This window comes from Gobius niger (assembly GCF_951799975.1).
Source record: "Gobius niger genome assembly, chromosome: 8".
NCBI lineage: Eukaryota > Metazoa > Chordata > Actinopteri > Gobiiformes > Gobiidae > Gobius > Gobius niger.
The window spans coordinates 12,272,428-12,293,789 of NC_136859.1; the positions used below are offsets into that span (position 1 = coordinate 12,272,428).

At 41.9% G+C, this 21,362-nt stretch overlaps 1 protein-coding gene across 2 annotated transcripts in view; it reads right to left on the reverse strand.

The window, feature by feature from the left end:
* Nucleotides 1–21,362, reverse strand: part of myh14 (myosin, heavy chain 14, non-muscle) — a 41,133-nt gene that overhangs the window by 7,717 nt on the left and 12,054 nt on the right. The window contains exons 5-35 of one of the 2 annotated variants that reach the window (XM_079562281.1): nt 18,006–18,033; nt 16,340–16,454; nt 15,974–16,021; nt 14,855–14,947; nt 14,707–14,770; nt 14,504–14,602; nt 14,238–14,381; nt 13,950–14,164; nt 13,305–13,457; nt 13,053–13,226; nt 12,749–12,922; nt 12,413–12,527; nt 11,863–11,931; nt 9,902–10,107; nt 9,616–9,737; nt 9,393–9,462; nt 9,149–9,309; nt 7,935–8,043; nt 7,710–7,841; nt 7,163–7,369; nt 6,948–7,085; nt 5,432–5,555; nt 5,168–5,339; nt 4,348–4,560; nt 2,787–2,931; nt 2,506–2,712; nt 2,314–2,418; nt 1,373–1,525; nt 1,028–1,276; nt 773–886; nt 589–687 (exon numbers count right to left, since the gene is read on the reverse strand). In XM_079562281.1, the coding sequence (XP_079418407.1) occupies nt 589–687; nt 773–886; nt 1,028–1,276; nt 1,373–1,525; nt 2,314–2,418; nt 2,506–2,712; nt 2,787–2,931; nt 4,348–4,560; nt 5,168–5,339; nt 5,432–5,555; nt 6,948–7,085; nt 7,163–7,369; nt 7,710–7,841; nt 7,935–8,043; nt 9,149–9,309; nt 9,393–9,462; nt 9,616–9,737; nt 9,902–10,107; nt 11,863–11,931; nt 12,413–12,527; nt 12,749–12,922; nt 13,053–13,226; nt 13,305–13,457; nt 13,950–14,164; nt 14,238–14,381; nt 14,504–14,602; nt 14,707–14,770; nt 14,855–14,947; nt 15,974–16,021; nt 16,340–16,454; nt 18,006–18,033 (4,217 nt within the window). The remainder of the gene's footprint in view (nt 1–588; nt 688–772; nt 887–1,027; nt 1,277–1,372; nt 1,526–2,313; nt 2,419–2,505; nt 2,713–2,786; nt 2,932–4,347; nt 4,561–5,167; nt 5,340–5,431; nt 5,556–6,947; nt 7,086–7,162; nt 7,370–7,709; nt 7,842–7,934; nt 8,044–9,148; nt 9,310–9,392; nt 9,463–9,615; nt 9,738–9,901; nt 10,108–11,862; nt 11,932–12,412; nt 12,528–12,748; nt 12,923–13,052; nt 13,227–13,304; nt 13,458–13,949; nt 14,165–14,237; nt 14,382–14,503; nt 14,603–14,706; nt 14,771–14,854; nt 14,948–15,973; nt 16,022–16,339; nt 16,455–18,005; nt 18,034–21,362) is intronic. The other variant, XM_079562282.1, reaches the window with a different exon arrangement.

Genomic DNA, 21,362 nt, shown 5'->3' on the forward strand with positions numbered 1-21,362 from the left:
TCTGAACTATAGGCTTAGACTATTGCACGTGCTGATTGTTGTCACGTAGCATGGCCAGGCACCTTTGACACCAGCGCTACACAGAGAACATCAGTGTTCACTCTTTATCTCAGGACAGCGTTTAAATTACAGTGGCTTAATAAGCAATTTGGTTCCTGTTGTAAAAAGCAGCTTTTGCAAATGCAAATGTTTATGAACAACGAGGAGGAGGAGAAGAGAGACGGCAGGAGAGAAACCGACAGCCAGTGCTCTCTTGGTGCTTCTGCTGCTGAAATGAATACAGAGGCTCTGACCGGCCATTAAATAAATAATTATTTTCGCCGGGTTTGTTTAGGGCTCGGGCGACAATTCAAGTTAACTGTTCAGGCTCTGGTCTTTCCAGCTATACTTTTACTGCATTTTTGTACTCGTTTTCGTCTCATTTTTGTTGCACCTTTTATCAAGAAGCTTTGAAATTTCTCTAAAGACAAACTGGAGAAAATGCGTTCGGTTCAGGTGGGGGTTAAGAGGTTAAATTAGTCAAAACAAAAGATATATTCTCAAAGTAAAGTTGAACAATCTTCTTCTGTGGATGAAACACAGACGCACGTTTTTTCCGACGTCGTCCTGTTGGTTCACGAGCTGCTCCATTTCCTGACGCAGCTGCTTGTTGATCCGCTCCAGCTCTTCTTTCTGGTCCTCAGTCTCCTGCACAGCACAAAAAAAACAACCCGAGTATATTATCTTTTTGAACAACAACACCTAAATGAAATATTGGATACAAGGCTGTTACCTGCAGAGCTCTAGTAAGTGACAGATATTTTGTCTCCTTCTCTCGGTTATCGGCTTCTGCCCGGTCTCTTTCCTCTGCCAGACGAGCACTCACAGATTTCTCCTCGGCCAGACACTGATGCACAAAGGGAGAAAGAGAAAGATCTTCAAATCTATCATACACTTATTAAAAACATAAGCATCTATTGACTGAAGGGTAGTCGGTTAGATACATTTTACAGCCTTTTGTCTCCATATCACAGCCTCTAATAATCACCTGGTCAAACTTCTTCTGCCTCTTTTCCAGCGCCGTGCAGTTCTGCCTCTCTCTCTGTAAAGCCAGCGTCATGTCCTCGATCTCCTCCCGCAGCCTCTCTCTTTGCCGCTCCACTCGTTCCTTCTCCTCCTCTTTCTGTCGTTCCCTCTGGAGGGCGCCGTCCAGTTCACGCTGAAGCTTCCTGCGGGTCTCCTCCCCCGACTCCACCGCTGTGTTCACCTCCTCAGACTGTTTGCGTAGCTCTGCAAGCTGCGGGTGTGTTGAAGCGATTAAGAAACATCACGAGCCTGACTGAATGTTTTGACTGCGATTGCGGATATCAGGGAGGTAAAAAAAGGGCTGTACCTGTTGCGTGTGCGTCTGTATTTGCCGGTTCAGTTCTTTGGCTCTCTCCTCCTCCTCCTCCACTCTCTCCATCAGGCCGTTCCTCTCGTCCTCCAGTGCTCGCACCCTCGAACCCAGGGACAACTTCTGACGCGTCTCTTCCTGAAGCAGTTCCTGTCACAGAGAAAACACACCATTAGCACATTATATTTATTATACTTATTTATACCATGATCATAGTATAAGCGGATTAAACAACTCTGAGCTGTGCATAAACAGTTTAAACTAATTCACAGCGCATCGTGATGTTCTTGTGTTCCTGTGCAGGTTTACTGCACCTTCGAAGTTTTGTTTTGTTTTCCTCTTTTCCCAAAGCGTGTTTCAGAGTCCAGTCTAAAATTATTAATTAGTCTCCTTAAAATTAAAAGGTTCTATCTGGCATTTTTTTCCAAAGGGAGTTATTCACGTACAGAATTATTTAATTTATTTATTTATTGGTTTATTTAGTCGGGACAGTGCATGTTAATGAACACACATGGGTCTCATGCATGTAAACACGCCACACCGGAATGTAGCCTTGGGCTAATTTCCCTCGGTCGTCCCCCATGCGCACTCTCAAACACACTCTCATTCATTCTGGCCTATTGTACATGTTTTAGTGGTAGGGGAAACTGGAGTACCGGGAGGAAACCTACGCAGACACGGGGAGAACATACAAACTCGCACAAAAAGGCCTCGTCCAGGTGGGAACCGAACCTGAGACCTTCTAGCTGTGAAGCACAGCTATTGTTTTTATTCTGTAGACTACATAAATGTTTTGTTTTGTAGATTTTAATGTATATTTTAGGTTTTTATGTGTATATGTATGGAATTTTAAAACCTAAGTATCCCAGAACTGAATAAACAAACCTTATAATTAAAGTGGACAAATGATCAAATTAGCCGTCTATCATTGTCTTTACCTGGATGTCGTGTAGCTGGTTTTCCAAGCTGCTGACTTCTTTAGCGAGACGAAGGGACTTTGTATCCGATGTGGACAGGTTGCCGGACATAGACTCTATTTCACTCTATAAAAACACATAAAGGATATGAGCCAATTAATTCAACTCAAGTTTCCATTTCAATATGCGCAGGACTACATGATGTAAAATTACCTGTAGCTTGTGAATGCGCTCCTCTCTGTCCTCCCTCTCGCGCTCAGTTTGTGTCAGTCTCGCCGTCAGCTCCTGAAGCTGGTTCTCCGCTCGCTTTCGGCCCCTCTCACTGTCCATGCGACTCGCTTGTAGACCTTTAATTTCATTGGTCAAACTCTGCCGTTCCTCCTCCAACACTGACTTGGCCTTTTCAAGGGACTGCCGTAACTGTTCCAAAAGCATATTGTTGTAAGATTTAAATGTTCAGATATATGTGTTCAGATATATGTCTATGGTCGTACTCTTTTGCTGTTGTCCAGTTGCTCCTGAAGACTGTCTATAGCGGCGCTGTGTTTAACTCTTATCTCTGACAGCTGCGCTTCGTGACGCCGGGTTTCATCCTCAACTCCGCGCTGGAGTTCACTTAATTCAGCCTCTCGCCGTGACCTGACCATGACAAGAGAGTTATTAGTCTGAATCAACAAGGTTTATGATCAGGAATATCTATCTGAAGGATTGGCCGGTTGTTCATATTTTAGACTGATGAGGGAAATCAAAGGAAAGTCGTGCTTGTTCATAATAGAGTAAGCTATATCATTCAGTACTTTTTACTTCTACTTGAGTAATAATGTAATGACATACTGTATCTTTACTCATGAATAAAAAAAAAAGTTACTTGTTCCACTGTGAGTACATTTTAGAATTACAAAAGCTTCATGTCGACATAAAATATATGCAGTTAATGTTTTGTGCAAGGGCGTAGGTTTGGTGTTACTATTGATGTTTTAGTTGTTTTGTTTTAGTAACTGTGCTCTGAGAACATTGAACAGAAGCCGCTCTCCTCTCCCACTTAACTTGTTAATAAAACAAGTTATGGAAAGAGCAAACCAACCATTTTCTAATTGTTGTTGAGTGAAAGATCCGACATAAATAAACGAGAAACATCGCATGTTTCCGTCGGACACGTAAATGCAGCTCACGCAATAAGGCTCCATAAACAGACAGAAGCTCCATTGCAACCCGAAAATATGATTATCTCAGCGAATATTTGACCAAACAACGCGAAACAACAAGTCTTGTGATGCCGATCGTTCTCCCTCAAGCCTAAAGTGCCACATCTGAGTCAAGTCTGTGTGAAATATCGCACAATGTGAAGATCTCCACATGAAGTTGGTGGGGACAACTTGGCCATCCTGAAATATCGGTGGGGACATGTCCCTATGGTCCCAATGCAAACCTACGCCCATGGTTTCGCGCCCCTTTTTCTTCAGAAAATACTTACTTTTGATACATTTTTTTTTTATCATTACAAGTTTTGTTTCTCAAAATGTATGTCACAACTGAAACACAAGTTTCACTTTTACGCTTAAATGGTTCCTCAGAACTAACATTTTCTGCTTTTTTACATATACTTGAGTATTTATTTAGGTCAATACTTTTTTACTAGAACTTAAAGGTGCATTATGCAACTTTTCATGCAAAAAATAAGTTGATGTTTCTGCATGTATGACGGCTGTTTGAGTGGTCAGCATGACGCCTTTACTTCCCATCACAGTGGTCTCTAGGCCGCTCCAGGATCAATTGTTTTGTAGGTTTTCTGATGAACAGTGAAAACCTTCCAAACAACTGATCCCAGAGTGTCCTACAGACCACTGTGATGGGAAGTAAAGACGCCATGCTGACCACTCATAAATGCACAAATAAATATCAACTTTTTTTTTCCACATACAAAGTTGCATAATGCACCTTTAAGTTAAATGATTCCAATGTAACTCCTACTTGAGTAATTATTTTGGGTACTCTATCCACCTCCGCTAACACGATAAGTACAGTGTATCAGTCATCTGCAGCTCAAGCGCCCACCTGAGCTCCTGCTGTGCCGCTGTGGTGTCCAGCGTGTCCTCCAGCTCGGTCCTCAGAGCCTCCAGCTCCTCTCCCAGGTCCCGTCTCTGTTTCTCCGCTCGTTCTCTCATCCCTCGTTCATTCTCCACCTCCTCCTTCAGCTCTGACACCTGGGACATGGCCTCCCTCAGAGACCTCTGCGCCTCTGCGCGGCGCGAACCCTCCTCCTCCAGACTGGAACAGACACACGCAGGGACAGTTCAGAGGAAGTTCACAGTCACAAAGGAAAATAGTGTCACAATAATTATAAGAATAAGGAGTTGGAAAGCTACAATTGTCACAAGAATCAGAATCAGAGTCACGTTTTTTGGTGGAAACATAAACTAGCAATAATATTAAATTAAATAGGATAAAAAATAAAGATATAGTAAAATGTGTCAGATTATTAAAACCATGAGAAACATAATAAATAAACAAACATCACTTATATGTATTAATTGTATTTGTACTGTAAGTCCAGAGAGTAAAGCCCACCTTATTGATTAAGAATTTGTGATGTTGTTAAAATGATACATGAAATAACAAATAGCGATGACTGTATGGATAAATACTGATTCATTTATATATTTCCAATCAAACTCCATTGCTCTCTACCTGCTTTGCCCCCTGCAGTGCCTCTGAGGTCCACTAGGGGGCCACGGACCCGACACTTTGGGAACCACTGATCTAATAAATTACTTAATCATTTATAATAACAGGCTTGCTTGTTTGGCAGTACCAAGGACATGTTATTGGGTGTTGGCTTCTAAAATAGTTTCACTGTGAGGTGTACGTCTCTCACCGGCCCTGCAGAGTGGCGATGTCCTTCTCCCTCTGAGTCAGACTGCCCTTAAGCTCTGCAGACGCCAGCCCCAGGTCCGACAGCTGCTCCTGGGCTTCCACCGACTCCGTCTCCATCCGCCTCCTCCACTTCTCCTGCTCCATACGACTCTGCTCCTCACGCTTCAGCCGCTCTGAGGACACAAAAGCAACACCTCATGAGAATTTAGCGACGTGAATGATTTCTTCTCTGAAGGCAACATCGAGATTGACATTTGAAAGTTACCCTCAAGGTCCGCGATGACGGCCTCCTGCTTGTTCTTGAGTTTGTTAAGACTTTTGGTTTTCTCCTCCTCTTCAGTTAACTGGTCAGTCACCTCACTCAGACGATCCTCCAACTGCTTCTTCTCCTGCATTTGGAAAAGCACGAAACAACATTAATAAAGGCCAGGTTTCAATACAAAGGTTGCAATTAGAGCACCGGGATTGAATCAAGAAGTAATAAACCAATGAAGATGTAAAAATGTAAAACAGACTGTATATCATGTAAGAGGTGTTTACTAACAAAGTGACAGCAGGGAAAGTTACTCAACAAGACTTTTGTTTGCTTTCTAATGTAACTCCAGGGTCATCGTTGCCTGTTGTTAACAAACTGTGTTTCTCTATAGTTGAAAGAGAAACACACTGCCAAAATGTACATAGGCATTTTCCACTAGTTTGTGATGCAGAACTGTCATATGAATGGGCAAAACAGTTATTTTTGCCCATGCATTTGACAACTGAAAGTATTTTATCTGCACTCTTGCCTTTTATTGTAATTGATTCATTTGTATGTTGTTATGTTTGTATGTTTTTTTTAGATTTTATCTGTGCAACTGTGAACCACTTTGAATTGTGTATGAATTGTGCTCCACAAATAAACTTGCCTTGCCTTATTAATAGTTAATTACTGGGCTGATCCATGTGAAAGGAAAACTTAACTAGGGCTGGGTACTTGGTTTACCTTAGCGATACCTGAACAATACTTTTTTCGAGACCTATACTGATACCATATTACATACTTAAAATACGGTACATTAGTCATTACAATTCAGGTAACAAGTGCATTGTTTGTATTGACCAAATCAAGTTAGATACTGGTGTATAAGTTCTGTAGTTGCGTGTAGCTGATGTAGTCAGACACGTGAGAATGAGGATACCAAAGGAAAAGGAAATCTCTGACTGCACTAGCGCGGTGGCATTATAACTATATTCTATTGTCCAGCACATATCATCGCCAAAATCTGAGCTGTGAGTGCTTTGCTGTAGACCTTTTACTGAAGCACTCAGGTCAATAATAGTTGTTTTAAATGTGCTATATAAATAAATACATTTGATTTGATTTGAAGTTTCTATTCTGCCAAAAGTAACTCAAAAGTAACTCAAAGTAATCTATCTCAGTTACAAATTTGAAACAGTAATGTGTGATACAAACATATTACATTTAAAGCTGTAACTACTAATATAATCATTTTACAGTCACTTGCCCAACACTGCAAGAACAATAGTGTCCATAAAAAAACAGTTCTTCTGAATTTTGTATAAGAGCTGAAACAACCAAATGACGTTCTTTCGTGTCCGTCCCTGGACCCAACAGGTATCAAAACGTAGGTCTAAAGAAATATTTTTTCAGTACCTTTGTCTCGATACCAGGAGTACTAGTACCTAAACCTTTTCTCAGATGCCATACTGGTATCGTATAACAGTACCCAGCCCTAAACTCAACAGAAGTGAATCATTTTGTGTGTCTGTGGGTTTATGACCTTGCTGAGTCGATCTTTCTGCTCGACGGCGCCCATGAGGTCGGTCTCCAAGCTTTTCACTTTGGTCTCCAGCGTGACCTTCTCCAGCAGAAGGCGCTGTCGTGCAGTTTCCTCCTCCTCCAACTGTTCCTCCAGGTCCTAAGCAGACAACGAAACACAACAATTATTATCATTTATTTACCAATATGCCCTGCCATTACACCCGTCGCAGTTACCTGTATGTTCTGCTGCATCTTCTTCTTCTCGTTGCTCAGCTGCACCCCTCGCTCCTCCTCCTCCACCAGTCGTGTTTCCAGCTCGCTCATCACCTCTTCCAGCTCCTGCTTCCTGCTGGCTAACCTCGCCCTCATCTCTTCAGCCTCGGCAAACAGCTCTGCCTCGGCCTGGAGCTGGTCTGCCAACACGGCCTTCTCCTCCATCAGCTGCGTGACAACAAGGGGCAGAACAAATGAGGATGTAAAGAACTTGTAGAAAATTAGGACTTTTTTAAAATCGCCTTGAAACGTTTTGATGTTTATTCTGTATTAAACCTTCAGCCTGGTTCAGATTTGGTTTAGTCCTGCTTTAGATCTGGTCTAGTCTTCTAGTTCTGTTCTTTTTAACTGAGGAGTGTTGCTAATGGTATTGGTTTTGTTACCAGGAGTAAATGGGTATTAGCATATTGTTGTGTTAAATATGTTTTGTGTCCATGTCCGGCCCCCACACAAAGTCCTAAACATCTGGTCGTCAGTAAAATATATTTGGAGGCCCTGGTGTAATGACCTGTATATGTTTCTGGTCCAGCTCTGAGTAGTCCTGCTCCGCTCGGGTCAGTTTGTCTTTGGCTTTCTGCAGTTCGGCCTCTCGGACCTGGATCTCCTCGTCCTGACGAGTCACCTGCAGCAGAGGCTTCACCTGCACAAGCAATCAGTCAATCAATATGTTTCTAAAACAGCATGTGAAACGACTCACTGTAGGTTAAAGGCTACAGGGTGAGAATGAACGAACCTTCGTGAACAGGCGCCACCACTGCCAGTTCCTGAGTTTGAGATAAGCGGCACAGTTCCTCTGCATCACCCTCATAGCACTCAGCTGCTGCTGTTTCCTCATGAAAGCCCTTCAAATGCAACAACAGTGTCAGTTAAACCATCAGATCAGGATGACACCATGAATGAACCAACCAGGTGTTATGATTCTCCACAATGCTGTTTCATTTCACAAACGTTTTTCTGTTTGTCCTGAACAGTTTTCGACAATGTACAGAACAGCAAGTGTGCATTTATCAAAGCTAACGCATGTGACTTACTCCACAGTCTGTGCAGAGTAAGACAGTCTTGTGCTGCTTCCAATGAATATAATATCAAGGCTTGACAAACAGGTGCAGAGTGAATCAGAGAAATGTGATCTATACATTTCTTCAGTACAAGTGGCGACAGCTGTGCATTACTACTAAATCCAATGACATGGTCAAATAGTCTTTTATTATGGAAGAAAAGCACTTAGCACAGCCAATTGCTCTTCTCATGGCTATGGATGGCAATTTCATGTTTTTGATCTATAAAAAATAGTTTTATGGTAGACAAAAACAATATTCACAAACAGGTCATTGCTTCCTTTGTGCTGTTACAGTTCAGTAAGTTTATAAACAGTGTTAGAGGCCTGGATGCGTCAGCTGTTACTACTATTCACCAAAACAGACACAGCGATCGCTCGTATAGTAAACAGAAACAAAGTGGTAAAACACAATTTCACAGAGGGAAATCCCGTACCAGACTGTCTTACAATCCGTACAATCCCAACTAAATACTGAATTATGCTAATTTTTTATTGTCCCTATTTAAGGTGCATTATTTAACTTTTTATGAGGAAAAAAACTATTTTTATTAGTGCTTATTTGATCGTTTTGTGACCCCGCGGCGGTGTCAGTGGTTAGCATGGCACCTTTACTTTCCATCACAGAGGCCTGGACGATGCTCCACGATCAACAGTTCTTAGAGTTTCTGGTAAGTTTTCACGAGCCTGGTGAGGCCAGAATGATACGCCTCTTTATTGTTTTATACAGAGGGATATCAGCCCTTGTTGGTAGCTGTAGAAAACTCAAACGAGCCCGTAAAATCAGATTGGTTTATTTGCCAACAGCCATTTTATTCCACATAAAAAGTTGCACAATGCGCCTTTAAAGTCTTGAATAAATAAATAAAGCATAAGTTAAGCATAAGTACTTGCGTGCGAGGTATCCTCTGGAAGCACTTTGGAAACGAATAATGGTGTCTGTGATCTTTAGGTCCCGTTCTTCCTCGAGATGAGCCAGAACTCCAGCTCTGAAGAACACTTTGCTCTGGCCCACTCGGAACAGGTTTTTATCCAGCTCCAGAGCACTTATCTGAAAACACAAAAACACAGAACAATAAAACTACAGCAAAAATTTTTTTTCAAACATTGCCTTTATATAAAACTGTGACTCACCATAAGCTCTGACGCTTGTTTGCCATCCATAAAGGTGCGAGGAATAGCATTAGGTGTGAGGATCTCATATCTGTGAATTGAAAGTGTGAAATGAATGTGATTTCTCCTCATGAACAGGTGCCAAAGCCGGCTCTTAAAGTAGCGTGAGGGAAAGGGTTAAATCTGGAGAGGGACAGATGGTTCTGAAGGGGGGTGTGCCTGTGCCGACATTAAAATACTGTACCTCTGTCTAAACTCCTGGAACGGGATACGATTGGGGAAGCCTTGTCTGCAAATTCGAATGCCCTCCAGGACACCGTTGCACCGGAGCTGATCCAGGACCAGATTTGGAGAGAGCTTTCCCGCCTGTGTGAGGAGAATTTAATTTAATATATGACAATAAATTTGCGTTACCATCAGCCAACAAACAAATAAAACAAAAAACTGAATAGTAATCTTAGTCAATGAAAATGAAGCTTTTAAGACATATTGATGAAGAAATATATGTGTATGCAGTGTCTCCATCTCACCCTCTTTTCATGGTTGGGGATGATGCAGCGCAGGAAGTTGGGGTTGGTATTCCTCAGTGTGGCCATGAGTTTGGTGAGGGACTCTTTGTACAGCTGCCCCACTGTCCGGAACATGCCCTTTTTGGTCTTCAGTCCAGCGGCACCAAAAGGCACAGGGCCACTGCTCTCTCCCGTGGACACCTGGTCTAAACCGATGATCCTGTCCACTATAAGGAGTAAAAATGTTACAGTTTTAAAGGTTTTCCTTTTTTTTTTTTGGCCAATCCACAACGTTGGGAACAGAACAGCGCTCTGCTACAGAAAATTACGTTAATGGAGCTACACAGTGACCCACCTCGCTCTGGTTCTGGGCATAAATTCATTTAAGTTTAAAGGAATATGTGGCAATTTCTGACTGTAGCTGTGGCCTTATTAAATATTAAATGAAAGATAATACCAAACATTGTAGTCATAAAATACCATATAGTTCAGTAGTCTCCGTTATTATATTAATCTCTCCAACCTTTTGAGCTGCTACAGCAGAGCTACCTCTGCAGTGAGGATACTGGAGAAAGTCTGAGATGTAAATAAAATTATAAAATGTTATTAAAGAAAGAAAATAAATTTGACATGTTTACCAAAATGTGAGCAAACTGTGCAATCAATTCTTAGAAATGTGCTCTTTGGGGAGCAACGTGTAAAGGACTTGCAAACTACTGATATGTCCTGAACTACAAGAGATCCTTAAGTCCAGAGTTTTTTTTTGACTAACACAATCCTTCAACATATTTTATATGTAGTTTTAGTCTTAGTCTTTTAATTTCATTTTGGTCAAATAATAATTTTAAATTTTAGTCTAGTCATAGTCGACTTAAAGAGACTATGCAGAGTTTCAAAATGTTACAATTATGTATTTTCCTCCCCCACATGTTCCAGCCTTGTCCTATCTGTAGACTGAGACCAGACCTATTCACCACAACTGCCTCTAAAAGGGACTAGATGCAAGTTGGTCATTTTAGACTCACTACTGCCACCTCAGGTCTTGCGCATAACTGCAGGACATTACTGGAACATGTAGGGGGGGAAATGCATAATTATATATACTCCGTATAGTCCCTTTAAACTACATTTAAAATATTTATTAAATCATATTTAATCAAGGTCCTCTGCCTCATGTTTGTTCATGAACAACACATGTTTCAATTTAGATGACATCAGGCTATTTCAAACTGTCAGTTTGGATGATTTCTCACTCGTATTTTAATATAATTAATAAAACATCAGAACATTTTAGTCATTGTTTTAGTCTCATTAACAACATTAAAAAAATATATATAATTGTAGCCAGCAAACAAAATAAAATAATAATAATAAATATATATATATGTGTGTTTTTTACTTGACAAAATTAGCACTGCCATTGCTCTACACTTATACTAATTTCCACTGCAAAATCGATGGGAAAATGACTGGAGCATTGACTTCCAGAACCAGAGTGGGCGGCTTCAAAATGAAATATGTACAAATCATGGCCGTAGACACAAAACACCTCAGATTATCTAGAGCTTGGCTGCAAAAACACTTTCTGAAGAACTCAGCTATCACAAAACTACCAGCAAATCAAACGTAAGAACTACACACACGGCAAATACAAAAAATAAACCCAAAAAACATGCAGCTTTACACAATCTGTACAAAAGCAACACAACACTTAAAAACACACACATTTACAGAATATCCACCTTGTTTTGAGCAGTGCAGAGCAGTTTTGTGTTTTTTGTAATTACCACATTATTTCAGTAGCACATGACGAGCTCAAAACAAAACCATTTGCTCGTGCTAATGTAACGTGGGTAATGTAGAAAACTGCACAAAACAAGATAAATATAGCTCAGTAAATTGAACTCATGTCGTTAATCTTTTTGTTTTTCTTTTGTTGCAGCGGCGTAGGGAGAGAGGACACAGAGAGGAGCAGAACCTACTGTCAGAGCCATTGGCCTGGATTGTTGCATAGGAATCAAAGAAGTACACACGAGGAAGAGTTTGAATGTCTGACGAGGAGGAGGAGAGGGAAAGGAAGACAAAAGAAAAAGTAAAGGAAGTAAAGCAAGCAGAGGAAAAGACAGAGGAGAGGGAGAGTGGCATTGCAGAAGGAGAAAAACACACACGAGTTAACAAGTTTGATCTATAGCATAAAGGTCAAATATAGAAATACACCTTAAAGGGGGGTATTAGGCTTTTTGAAGGTATTTGGTAATATCTCAAACACATTTTTATCAACATCTTATAATTGTTGGTTAGAAAATGATCTTAAACAGCTGAAACAAAATCCAGTAGTTTCACTTCCTGGTTTTCCCACTCCCTTCCCTTCGCAGCGGTTTTAACGAGTATAAGACGACTCAAAGATGCGTGAGTGTCTTTAAACATAAAGATATGTTTTTGATGCAAGAACATTGTTACATGGTCGATTTTGCGTAATACCGCCCCTTTAATAATTTTATTGAGTAGTCTGTGTGTGTGCAGAGGCCTTACCTTCCTTCCAGAGCTCAGACACAAAATGATCCGACGACTGATGCAGAAGAGAAGCGACGTTGTCATTCAGAGGATCCATGTTCTTTATCAACCAATCGTTTGCTTTGTAGTCCACCTACACAAGGAAGAAATACTCAGCACACTTAATAAAAATACATTACTAGGGTCACAGCAGCCTCAGTAGCTCAGAGCAGCTTTACAACCTCATGTAATATTTATTCACTCCTCAGTCACAGTGACAGTATGTAACTTCTGTGGTTCACAGTAAGAAACATGGCCTCCAGTCTGTACATATGAACATATTTAATCATAGGCAAAGAATAGGGCAGAGCTTACCTTTCCAGCATAGTGTATGATTGAGAAGTCTGCCTCTCCGCGTGGCTGCTTGGATTTGAAGAATTTGGGATGACTGCCTTGTTCACCCGACACTTTCTCCACAAATGAGCGGTCTGTTGCCCGGGGAAACCAGCACTCTTCATCCAGCAGAGCCAGAACGCCAGGAGGGTTGTTCTAACCAGGGAAAGAGTTATAGATCTGTTTAGCTTATTTTGCGATTAACTACAGCTATAAACCAAATCAATCATGTCATTAAATATGTAGCGTTAAAAATATAAAAGAATCAGCTGAAATGACAACACACCGGTCTCTCAATGAGGTCGATGCAGGGCTGTAGGTCGAGCCCAAAGTCGATGAAGTTCCACTCGATGCCCTCCCTCTGGTACTCCTCCTGCTCCAGGATGAACATGGTGTGATTGAAGAGCTGCTGCAGCTTCTCGTTGGTGTAGTTAATGCACAGCTGCTCAAATGAGTTCAGCTAAAGAGACAGGAAGAAAAACATCAGAAGACAATTTACCTTTATTATTATCTGAGCGTGACGGGAAACCACTCAAACCTGGAAAATTTCAAATCCAGCGATATCGAGGATCCCGATGAAGGAGGCGCCTTGTCTCTGTCTTCGGTCGAGAGCTCTGTTGATTCTGTGCACGAGCCACCGGAACAGACGCTCGTATGTGGCCTTCGCTAAAGCCTCCACCGCAAAGTCAGCCTACGACAGAGGGAATATAGAGGGTTAAGCCCAATGTACACCAGGTGGTCCCACACCAGAGTGGTCCCACACCAGAGCAGTCCAGCACCGGGAGCACCACACACTGTTATGTATTTTTTTCTAGTGTCTATAGCTATAAAAAAAATAACAGACGCAGTGCAAGACTGTGTGAGGTCACCCCCTGGACACAAGTGAAGGGATGGGTCAAACTATACATTTTCCGACAGGGGCGATAAAATCTACAAAACATATAAGAGACAGCCAAGGGTTTGGCATGTTATTGAGAGCAACAGGTGGTTTCCCTGCAGATCCCTGAGTGAAGCAGAGCGGCCTTTGTTGCGGCTCGTGTCCCTCTCCACACAGTTTACATCGGCCACACCAGAGAACTGTCTGTACTGTGGAAATGCGAGGAGCCTGCGGCGTCTCATCCAATAAGTGTTGTTATTTATGTGCGTTATTTGTGAAAAAATACAACACTTCAAACTATTTCACCTGTTCTTTGGTCTGAGCCTTCTGCACATACTCTCGTCCCACTTTGATCCTCGGTGTGAGAATGGCCCGGGTGAACTCCAGAACATTGATGCCCAGTAGATGGGACAGTTTCTGGGCAGCAGTGTTGTCAGGCATTGAGGCTTGGTCATGGTTCTTCTCCTTTGTGAAAGAAATATTTCCAAACTGGAGCACAGCGGAGATCACCTTTAACATGGCTGTGGAGAAACCAGAGGTCTGTGTCACATAAAGCCAAGTCTATCTCAGATCTGCTGAACCTGAGTCACTTACAGATGGACTCCTCTGGAGTGAAGCCCATAATGGCCATAGAGTCCATGGTCTGTGTGAAGTTTTCTGAATCGCTCTGACCGGGAACAGGGATAGAGCCACCACTGAGGAAACGATATTCATCTGCAGTCCCCAACAGCAGGTCCGCTACTCAGCAAACAGGAAAGACTTTGTCAATGTATATTCACTACTATATCCCACTAAATTATGGTGTATTACTAATGTGATAGTCCGGTTATTAATACATATTTGAGTAAACCTGCTCTCACCTCTTGCTGAATCTGAAGCACCACAAAGTAACTGGTAGAAGATGTGGAAAGTCCGTTCATCCTTGGCCTGACGAGTGGCTCTTGACTTTTCCAGGAGGTCTAGAGAATTTGGTTAAGTTTTTTTTTTTTGTCTTTTTAATTATGACATATACAAGCAACATGAGCCATTATTAATGAACATTAATTATGAGGTGAAAAGATACAGGTCTCAATATTGGCACCAACAATGTACCCAGCCACATCAAAATTGATGCGGATGAACTTGCCCTGAAACAGAAAGGAGTTCAAGTTTTAAAACATTTATGAACTATATGCCTAAACCCAAATGTATAATCTTCTTGTTTTCCTTACAAATCTTGACGAGTTGTCGTTTTTCACAGTCTTTGCGTTTCCAAAGGCTTCTAGTATTGGGTTGGCCTGAAGAAGCTGTCTCTCCAACTCACCCTGGGAACAAACACTCACATATGAGCTCTCATAGCTGTGCTTTGTTATGATAAATTCATACATTATGCCTTTATTTATGCAGGAACTCTGGTTAGTAAAAGCAACACACGGTCTGCGCTTACAGTCCGGAGTTCTGGTATAAAAAAGCATCTCTCCATCAGAAAGAGCAGGGATCTCACCGCTCATTACTCATGCAATCAATAATAAAAGCATTAATCATGTGTCACATTGTTCTTGGCTATAAATTACATGCCTTGAATAATTAAGTATCAAATTAATACTTGGCAGAGTCAGTTGAGAAGCGCTGCTCTTGGACACAAAAGAAAGCCTAAAGCGGGGGACACTAGCACTAAAACTAAAGCAGAGACTGGTGGATTTTCTGCTGCAATGCATAAAGGCAGGCGTTGCATCGCGAGCGCAGAGCTGTCGATGCAGCAGCAGTGATCAGCCCGGAGGGAACTGCAGCCAGGGGTTGACACACACACGCGCACACACACACAAACACACACATGCAGCGCGAGCCAGACCCAGAGCAAGTGCACGATAAGTCTTAAGGCTTTGTATCAAACCCACATCGCAGTCACACTCTGCATAAACACAGCCACACCCTCCGATCCACCTCCAAAGCACCTCAGGCTCTCTCATGTCACCAAAAACAACCCCAGCCCAGGGACATTTGCCAGAACAAAGCAAAGCCTAACTGAATGTTATCGCAATAGCATTAGGCAAGAGGGAGATTTGTACCTTGTAAAAAAAAAAAACACATAAACCGACAATGTTTGATACTCACATATTGCATACTCTGATGAATTGGTCAATAAAATGAGGGTTATGGGGTAAGGTGGGTTGAGATGAGAAAATAAAACACACAAAGACACAATAAGTAAATGAAAACAGACAGATAAACACACACTTAATGGTGAATAGTTTGAATTAGTAACAACAGCATCAGTATTTTAGGGGAGAAGTGATTAAAGATGACAGGTTGGAAGCAAAAGAGAACAGGGCGATCAGTCAGGAACTCACCCGGTTTACCAAGGTGCTGCCTCTGGTTAGGGACCGAGAGCCGTCCATCTGAGCATGCACCGAACAGAGGAGCATGGAGGGAAACGAGCGCAGGTAAGAAGGAAAGAAAGAAAGGAAGGGAGCAGGGAGGGAAGTAGGAAAAATCAGAAGAAATAAACTCATGCCAGGATTAGATGAAGTGGTCACATTGCGAACAATTCAACCATAAAATCAGCGGCGATTAAAGTAGGAGACGTGAAAGTAGCCTCTGAGACGGAATAATAAGCTGCTTAATAAACTGTGATGAAATCAGAATTATGACCAGGTTCCCAAGACAACACATGCCCGTATGTTCCAGTTTGTTTGACTCAAAGGACCAGGATGTACCTGTATAGCTTCCTTGTTGCGTCCGGGCATCCCTCCTTTATGTGAGGAGGCGACGTGGGCCAAATACTGGATGACTTTCTTTGTGTTTTCTGTTTTTCCTGCTCCAGACTCCCCACTGTAACACACACAAAAAAGTATGAAGTATTGAGCACATGTTCCACAGTGTCATGTAATAGGTAAGTGTGACATCACAACTTCCGCTTCTGGGTGGTACTAGCAGATCGGCAATATGTGAGAAAAAAACATTAAAAACTCAGTGGAGAGTTACTGAACCGAGTTATTTCTCAGACTCATTAGCCAAAAATGCCGCACCTACTGCTAAAAAAGTATTATTTACTAAAGTTGTTGCTTCCGGGGTTAGCGTAGCTGCTGTGCTGTTAGCATTTTTCTCTGCTAATCCCGGATGTAGCAATTTTGGTATAATATTACTTTTATAGCAGTAGGTACAGCATTTTTGGCTAATGGGCCTGATAAATAAGTGTCTTCAGTAACTCTCTGCTGAGTTTCAGAAATATTGATTGTGGTATTGAAGAGGTTTTTTTTGTAGTTTCTCGCACATCTGCCGGTCAATGCAGACCCGGAAATAGAGCTGTGATTATTATACAAATGTAAAATATCCAGTGTTTATCATTACTAAGATGACTCCTCAGAATCTAATTTTAATTCAAGTATATCATTAAAATGGTTGAACAGGTGACACTGATAAATACTCTATTGATCCTGAAGGCAAATTAGTAAAAATGAGTTCACCTTAACCAAATCTAAAAGCTTCTCGACTGGAGCCTATGGAGTTTTTGTCACATTTTTGTAGTGTTTTCATTTTGGATGCTTATTTGTTGTGTTTTTGCCACTTTTTTGTTGCTCTGTTGTGGCTTTTTTCGTCATGTTTTTGCCACTTTAACATCACACTTTTGTGGCTTTTTTGTTGCTTTTTCATCACTCTTTTTGCCACTTTTTTTTATTATATTGTTATTGCTTTTCCTTTTTCTTTTTGAAGAGGCTTTTAGAGTTGGGAAATGCCAAACTGGAGAAAATGTGCTCGGTTCAGGTGGATGTTAAGTTCAGTTCTTACATGGCCAGAATGGAGACTAAAGCAAGTTTCAAAAGCAATACAGATTTTAAATAAGGAGTGCCACTGTCGTCTTAAAACCAATCTATGTGGGATATTGAAATTGATTGAACACAGAGCAAGTGCGTTCAAGGATACGGGGCTGTGTCATTTTGTCGCTGTCGGAAAGGAATGAGGGAGACTGGAGCAAAAATAGCAGCTGCAAAAGTCCTATAAGGAGGATCTTTGTCCCAAATACGCTCCGACACGGAACTCAGAGGATCCTCCACAATGACAGGAAGAGTCTGGCAGGAAGACGGGTTGACACCAAGATGGACGACAGCCCTGGCAGCTTCATCACTGGTTTACAGAAGCTAAAGCTGAGGTTTTTCTGTCAGATTGTTCCAGTTTTCACCCAATGTAGCTGATAAGAATGAGGTAAATCCAGTTGTAAGCCGTTAATTAGAGATAAACGTCTGCCTGAGTGACACTAATACATAGTCAGTATGTGCTTTAACTCTACAAAGAGAGTCACAGATGAGGTCATAATCAGTGAGTCAAATATTAATCTCTCTAAAAAAGATTTGTACTTTTAATGATTGAACAAATATTACTCACGTGCAAAGAATCGCCTGATCTTCTCTGTCTGTAAATACAAAAAAGAGATTAACAATGAATGAAAAGGACAAACGAGTCACTATTACATGAGCACAATTAAGTTATCTACTTTATTTGGAGTGTTGACATGAATGTGATTGTTTCGGTGCCAGACTCAGACGACATGTGACCTCGGAAACACTGTAAGGTCATTGATCTGAGCTGTGGTTCATGTTACACACCGTCTCTGCTCCCACACGTCTTCATGTTAAAAGCGATGTACAGTTTCAGACGGGGCCCCGTAGGTTTCGGATTTTAGTGCATTGATAATTAGAGCTGGTGGTGACCTCTATAGGTAAAAATAAAATGAAATAAAATAACTTATTTGTATGCCTCGTGGGGCCTGAGACAGCGCTAGATAGAAGTAAATCTTATACGCGTAGAGGACTTCAGGAAGAAATCTGCAAAATGAAATTCAACAAATATTTAACCAAATAATTTTTGTTAGTGACTGGATTTACAAACCAGCCAAATTTATCTTGTGGCTAACAGTCCCTTCTATTGGCCGACATCACACAAATATTTTTATATAAGCTGTTGTCACCATTTTTGGACACCATTATAAGAAAATAATACGCCCTGACGGAGAAGATGTTCTCTCTCACTCTCTCTCCCTCTCTCTCCCTCCTTCTCCCCCCTCTTTCTCCCCCTCTCTCTCACTCCCTCCTTTTCCCTACTCTCTCTCTTCCTCCCTCCTTCCCCCTCTTTCTCCCCACTCTCTCTCTCTCCTTCTCCCCACTCTCTCTCTCTTGCTCCTTCTCCCCCTCTCACTTCCTCTTTCTCCCCTTCTCTCTCACTCCCTCCCTCCTTTTCCCTACTCTCTCTCTTCCTCCCTCCTTCTCCCCACTCTCTCTCTCCCTCCCTCCTTCTCCCCACTCTCTCTCTCTTGCTCCTTCTCCCCCTCTCACTCCCTCTTTCTCCACACTCTCACTCCCTCTTTCTCCACACTCTATCTTCCTCTCTCTCCCCACTCTCTCTCTCCCTCCTTCTCCCCCTCTCCCTCCCTCTTTCTCCTCACTTTCTCTCTCTCTCGCCCTCCTTCTCCCCCTCACTCCCTCTTTCTCTCCCCTCTCTCCCTCTCACCCACTCTCTCTTTCTACCTCCCTCTCCCCCACATTCTCCCTCCCTCCCTCTCCTCCAATCTAGTATCTATCTATCTTTGTGAAAGTTTCAAGTGGAATGGCCTTGTAACGCCAGATTTTCCATTTAAAAAGTACACAAAATAAACCTGAATTTTGACGGTTACCATAGTAACCTCCATGGGATTGTAAACTGCTGACCGCCTCAGTTTTAAAGAATTAAAGTTGTAATCTCACATGAACGCCATCTATTCATGGATTTTTTTAATGTAAAATAAATACACGTTTGAAGCATCACATTGTTATTTGTGTAGACTCTTGTACTACAAAGTTCTACACTACATTTTAAGGCAATTTTTGTAAATATTTCTGTACGAATATTTCATGTTATTTATGAATGAACCCTGGGAAGAATAGCTGACTGCATACAGCTCTCAGCTAATGGGCTCCATCTGAATACATATATAAATTAAATAGATAGTAATTCCTGTTGTGGAGCTAGAAAGTTCCCCCCAATCCTACGTATGTTTCCTCTGTATGTTCCGGTTTCGCCTACCACTTAAAACATGTACAGTAGGGTCCCCTGACAGGCCAAGACTACCCTGAAAAAGACTATCCTGGTTAAGTAAAGCTGAGAGAAAAACAAAAATGATTAGGAAAAAGATTTGTGAATTTCCTGTTTGGGGTTTTCTATCCAAAAACATTCCCATAGAGTTACACTGTCCCTCTGTGTGAAACTTGGCCACCTTCAGACCCTCCTGTCCCGACACCAGACATGTCAGCCGCCTTCTAATTTGCGAAGAGTTAAACGACGAGAGCGGGAGTCGGTCACTGGACGAACTGGTCTCTCCGGGCCAAAACCACCGCCGCAGACACTTGAAGCTGGCCATTGTTTGGAGCAGCATTTGAAGTCCTATTCCCACACATTCACAGTGGAAGAATTCGCACTGGTCCTACAGGTTCAATCACTGTTGAAACACACCTACAGTGGGCGGCCACGGGGGCGGAGAGAAGGCAAGGCAAGGCAAGGCAAGGCAAGTTTATTTATATGGCACATTTCATGTACTTGACAACTCAATGTGCCTCACAGTAACACCAAACAGAGCAAAAATAGAATAAAAAGCATTAAAAACACAATAAAAAGCATTAAAAACACAATGAAAATCAAGAAAACAAATCATTAGTTACAATTACATTAAAATTTCAATCTCCATAGGCAGCAGTAAAAAGGTGTCCTTTCAGCCTGGACTTAAAAATGCTCAGGGTTGAGGCCTGTCTCAGATCCTCATTGAGGCTGTTCCAGACTTTTGCTGCATAAACCTGAAATGCAGCCTGACCATGTTTGTTATTGACTCTGGGAACCACCAGGAGACCCCTCCCTGACGATCTCAGGGCCCGAGATGGTTCATACAGATGTAACATGTCAGAGATGTACTTAGGTGCTTGACAATGAAGGGACTTATACACAAGCAGAGCTGTTTTAAACTCTATTCTCTGAGCAACAGGAAGCCAGTGCAGAGACCGGAGCACTGGACTAATGTGGTCGTATTTCCTGCTTTTGGTCAGGACTCGAGCCGCAGCATTTTGGATGTACTGCAGTTGTCTAACAGCTCGTTTAGAGAGGCCAGTGAACAGGCCGTTACAATAGTCTAACCGGCTAGAGACAAAAGCATGAATTAGTCTCTCCAGGTCTGGTTTGGACACTATGTTTTTTATTTTGGCAATGTTTTTGAGGTGGTAATAGGCCGCTGATGTAATGGACTTGATATGATTGTTCAGATTCAGGTCTGAGTCCATGATTACCCCGAGATTTCTAACTTGACTTTTGGGTGCCAGTGAAAGAGCTTCAAGATGACCAATGACAACCTCTCGGTGTTTTTGTGGGCCAAAGACGATTATCTCAGTTTTATCTGTATTCAGCTGGAGGAAGTTATTTTGCATCCACGCACTAATCTGTTCGATGCAATGACACAGTGAATCTATAGGCCCATTTTCACCCACTGTCAATGAAACATAGATCTGCGTATCATCTGCGTAATTATGATAAGATACATTGTTACCTGATATTAATTGACCTAGCGGGAGCATGTACAAATTAAACAAGAGGGGCCCCAGAATCGACCCCTGGGGAACACCACAAGTCAATGCTATTAGGTCTGAGACGCAGTTTCCGATGGCGACATAATATGTTCGTTCCTCGAGGTAGGATCTGAACCACTCGAGAGCCTTTCCAGAGATT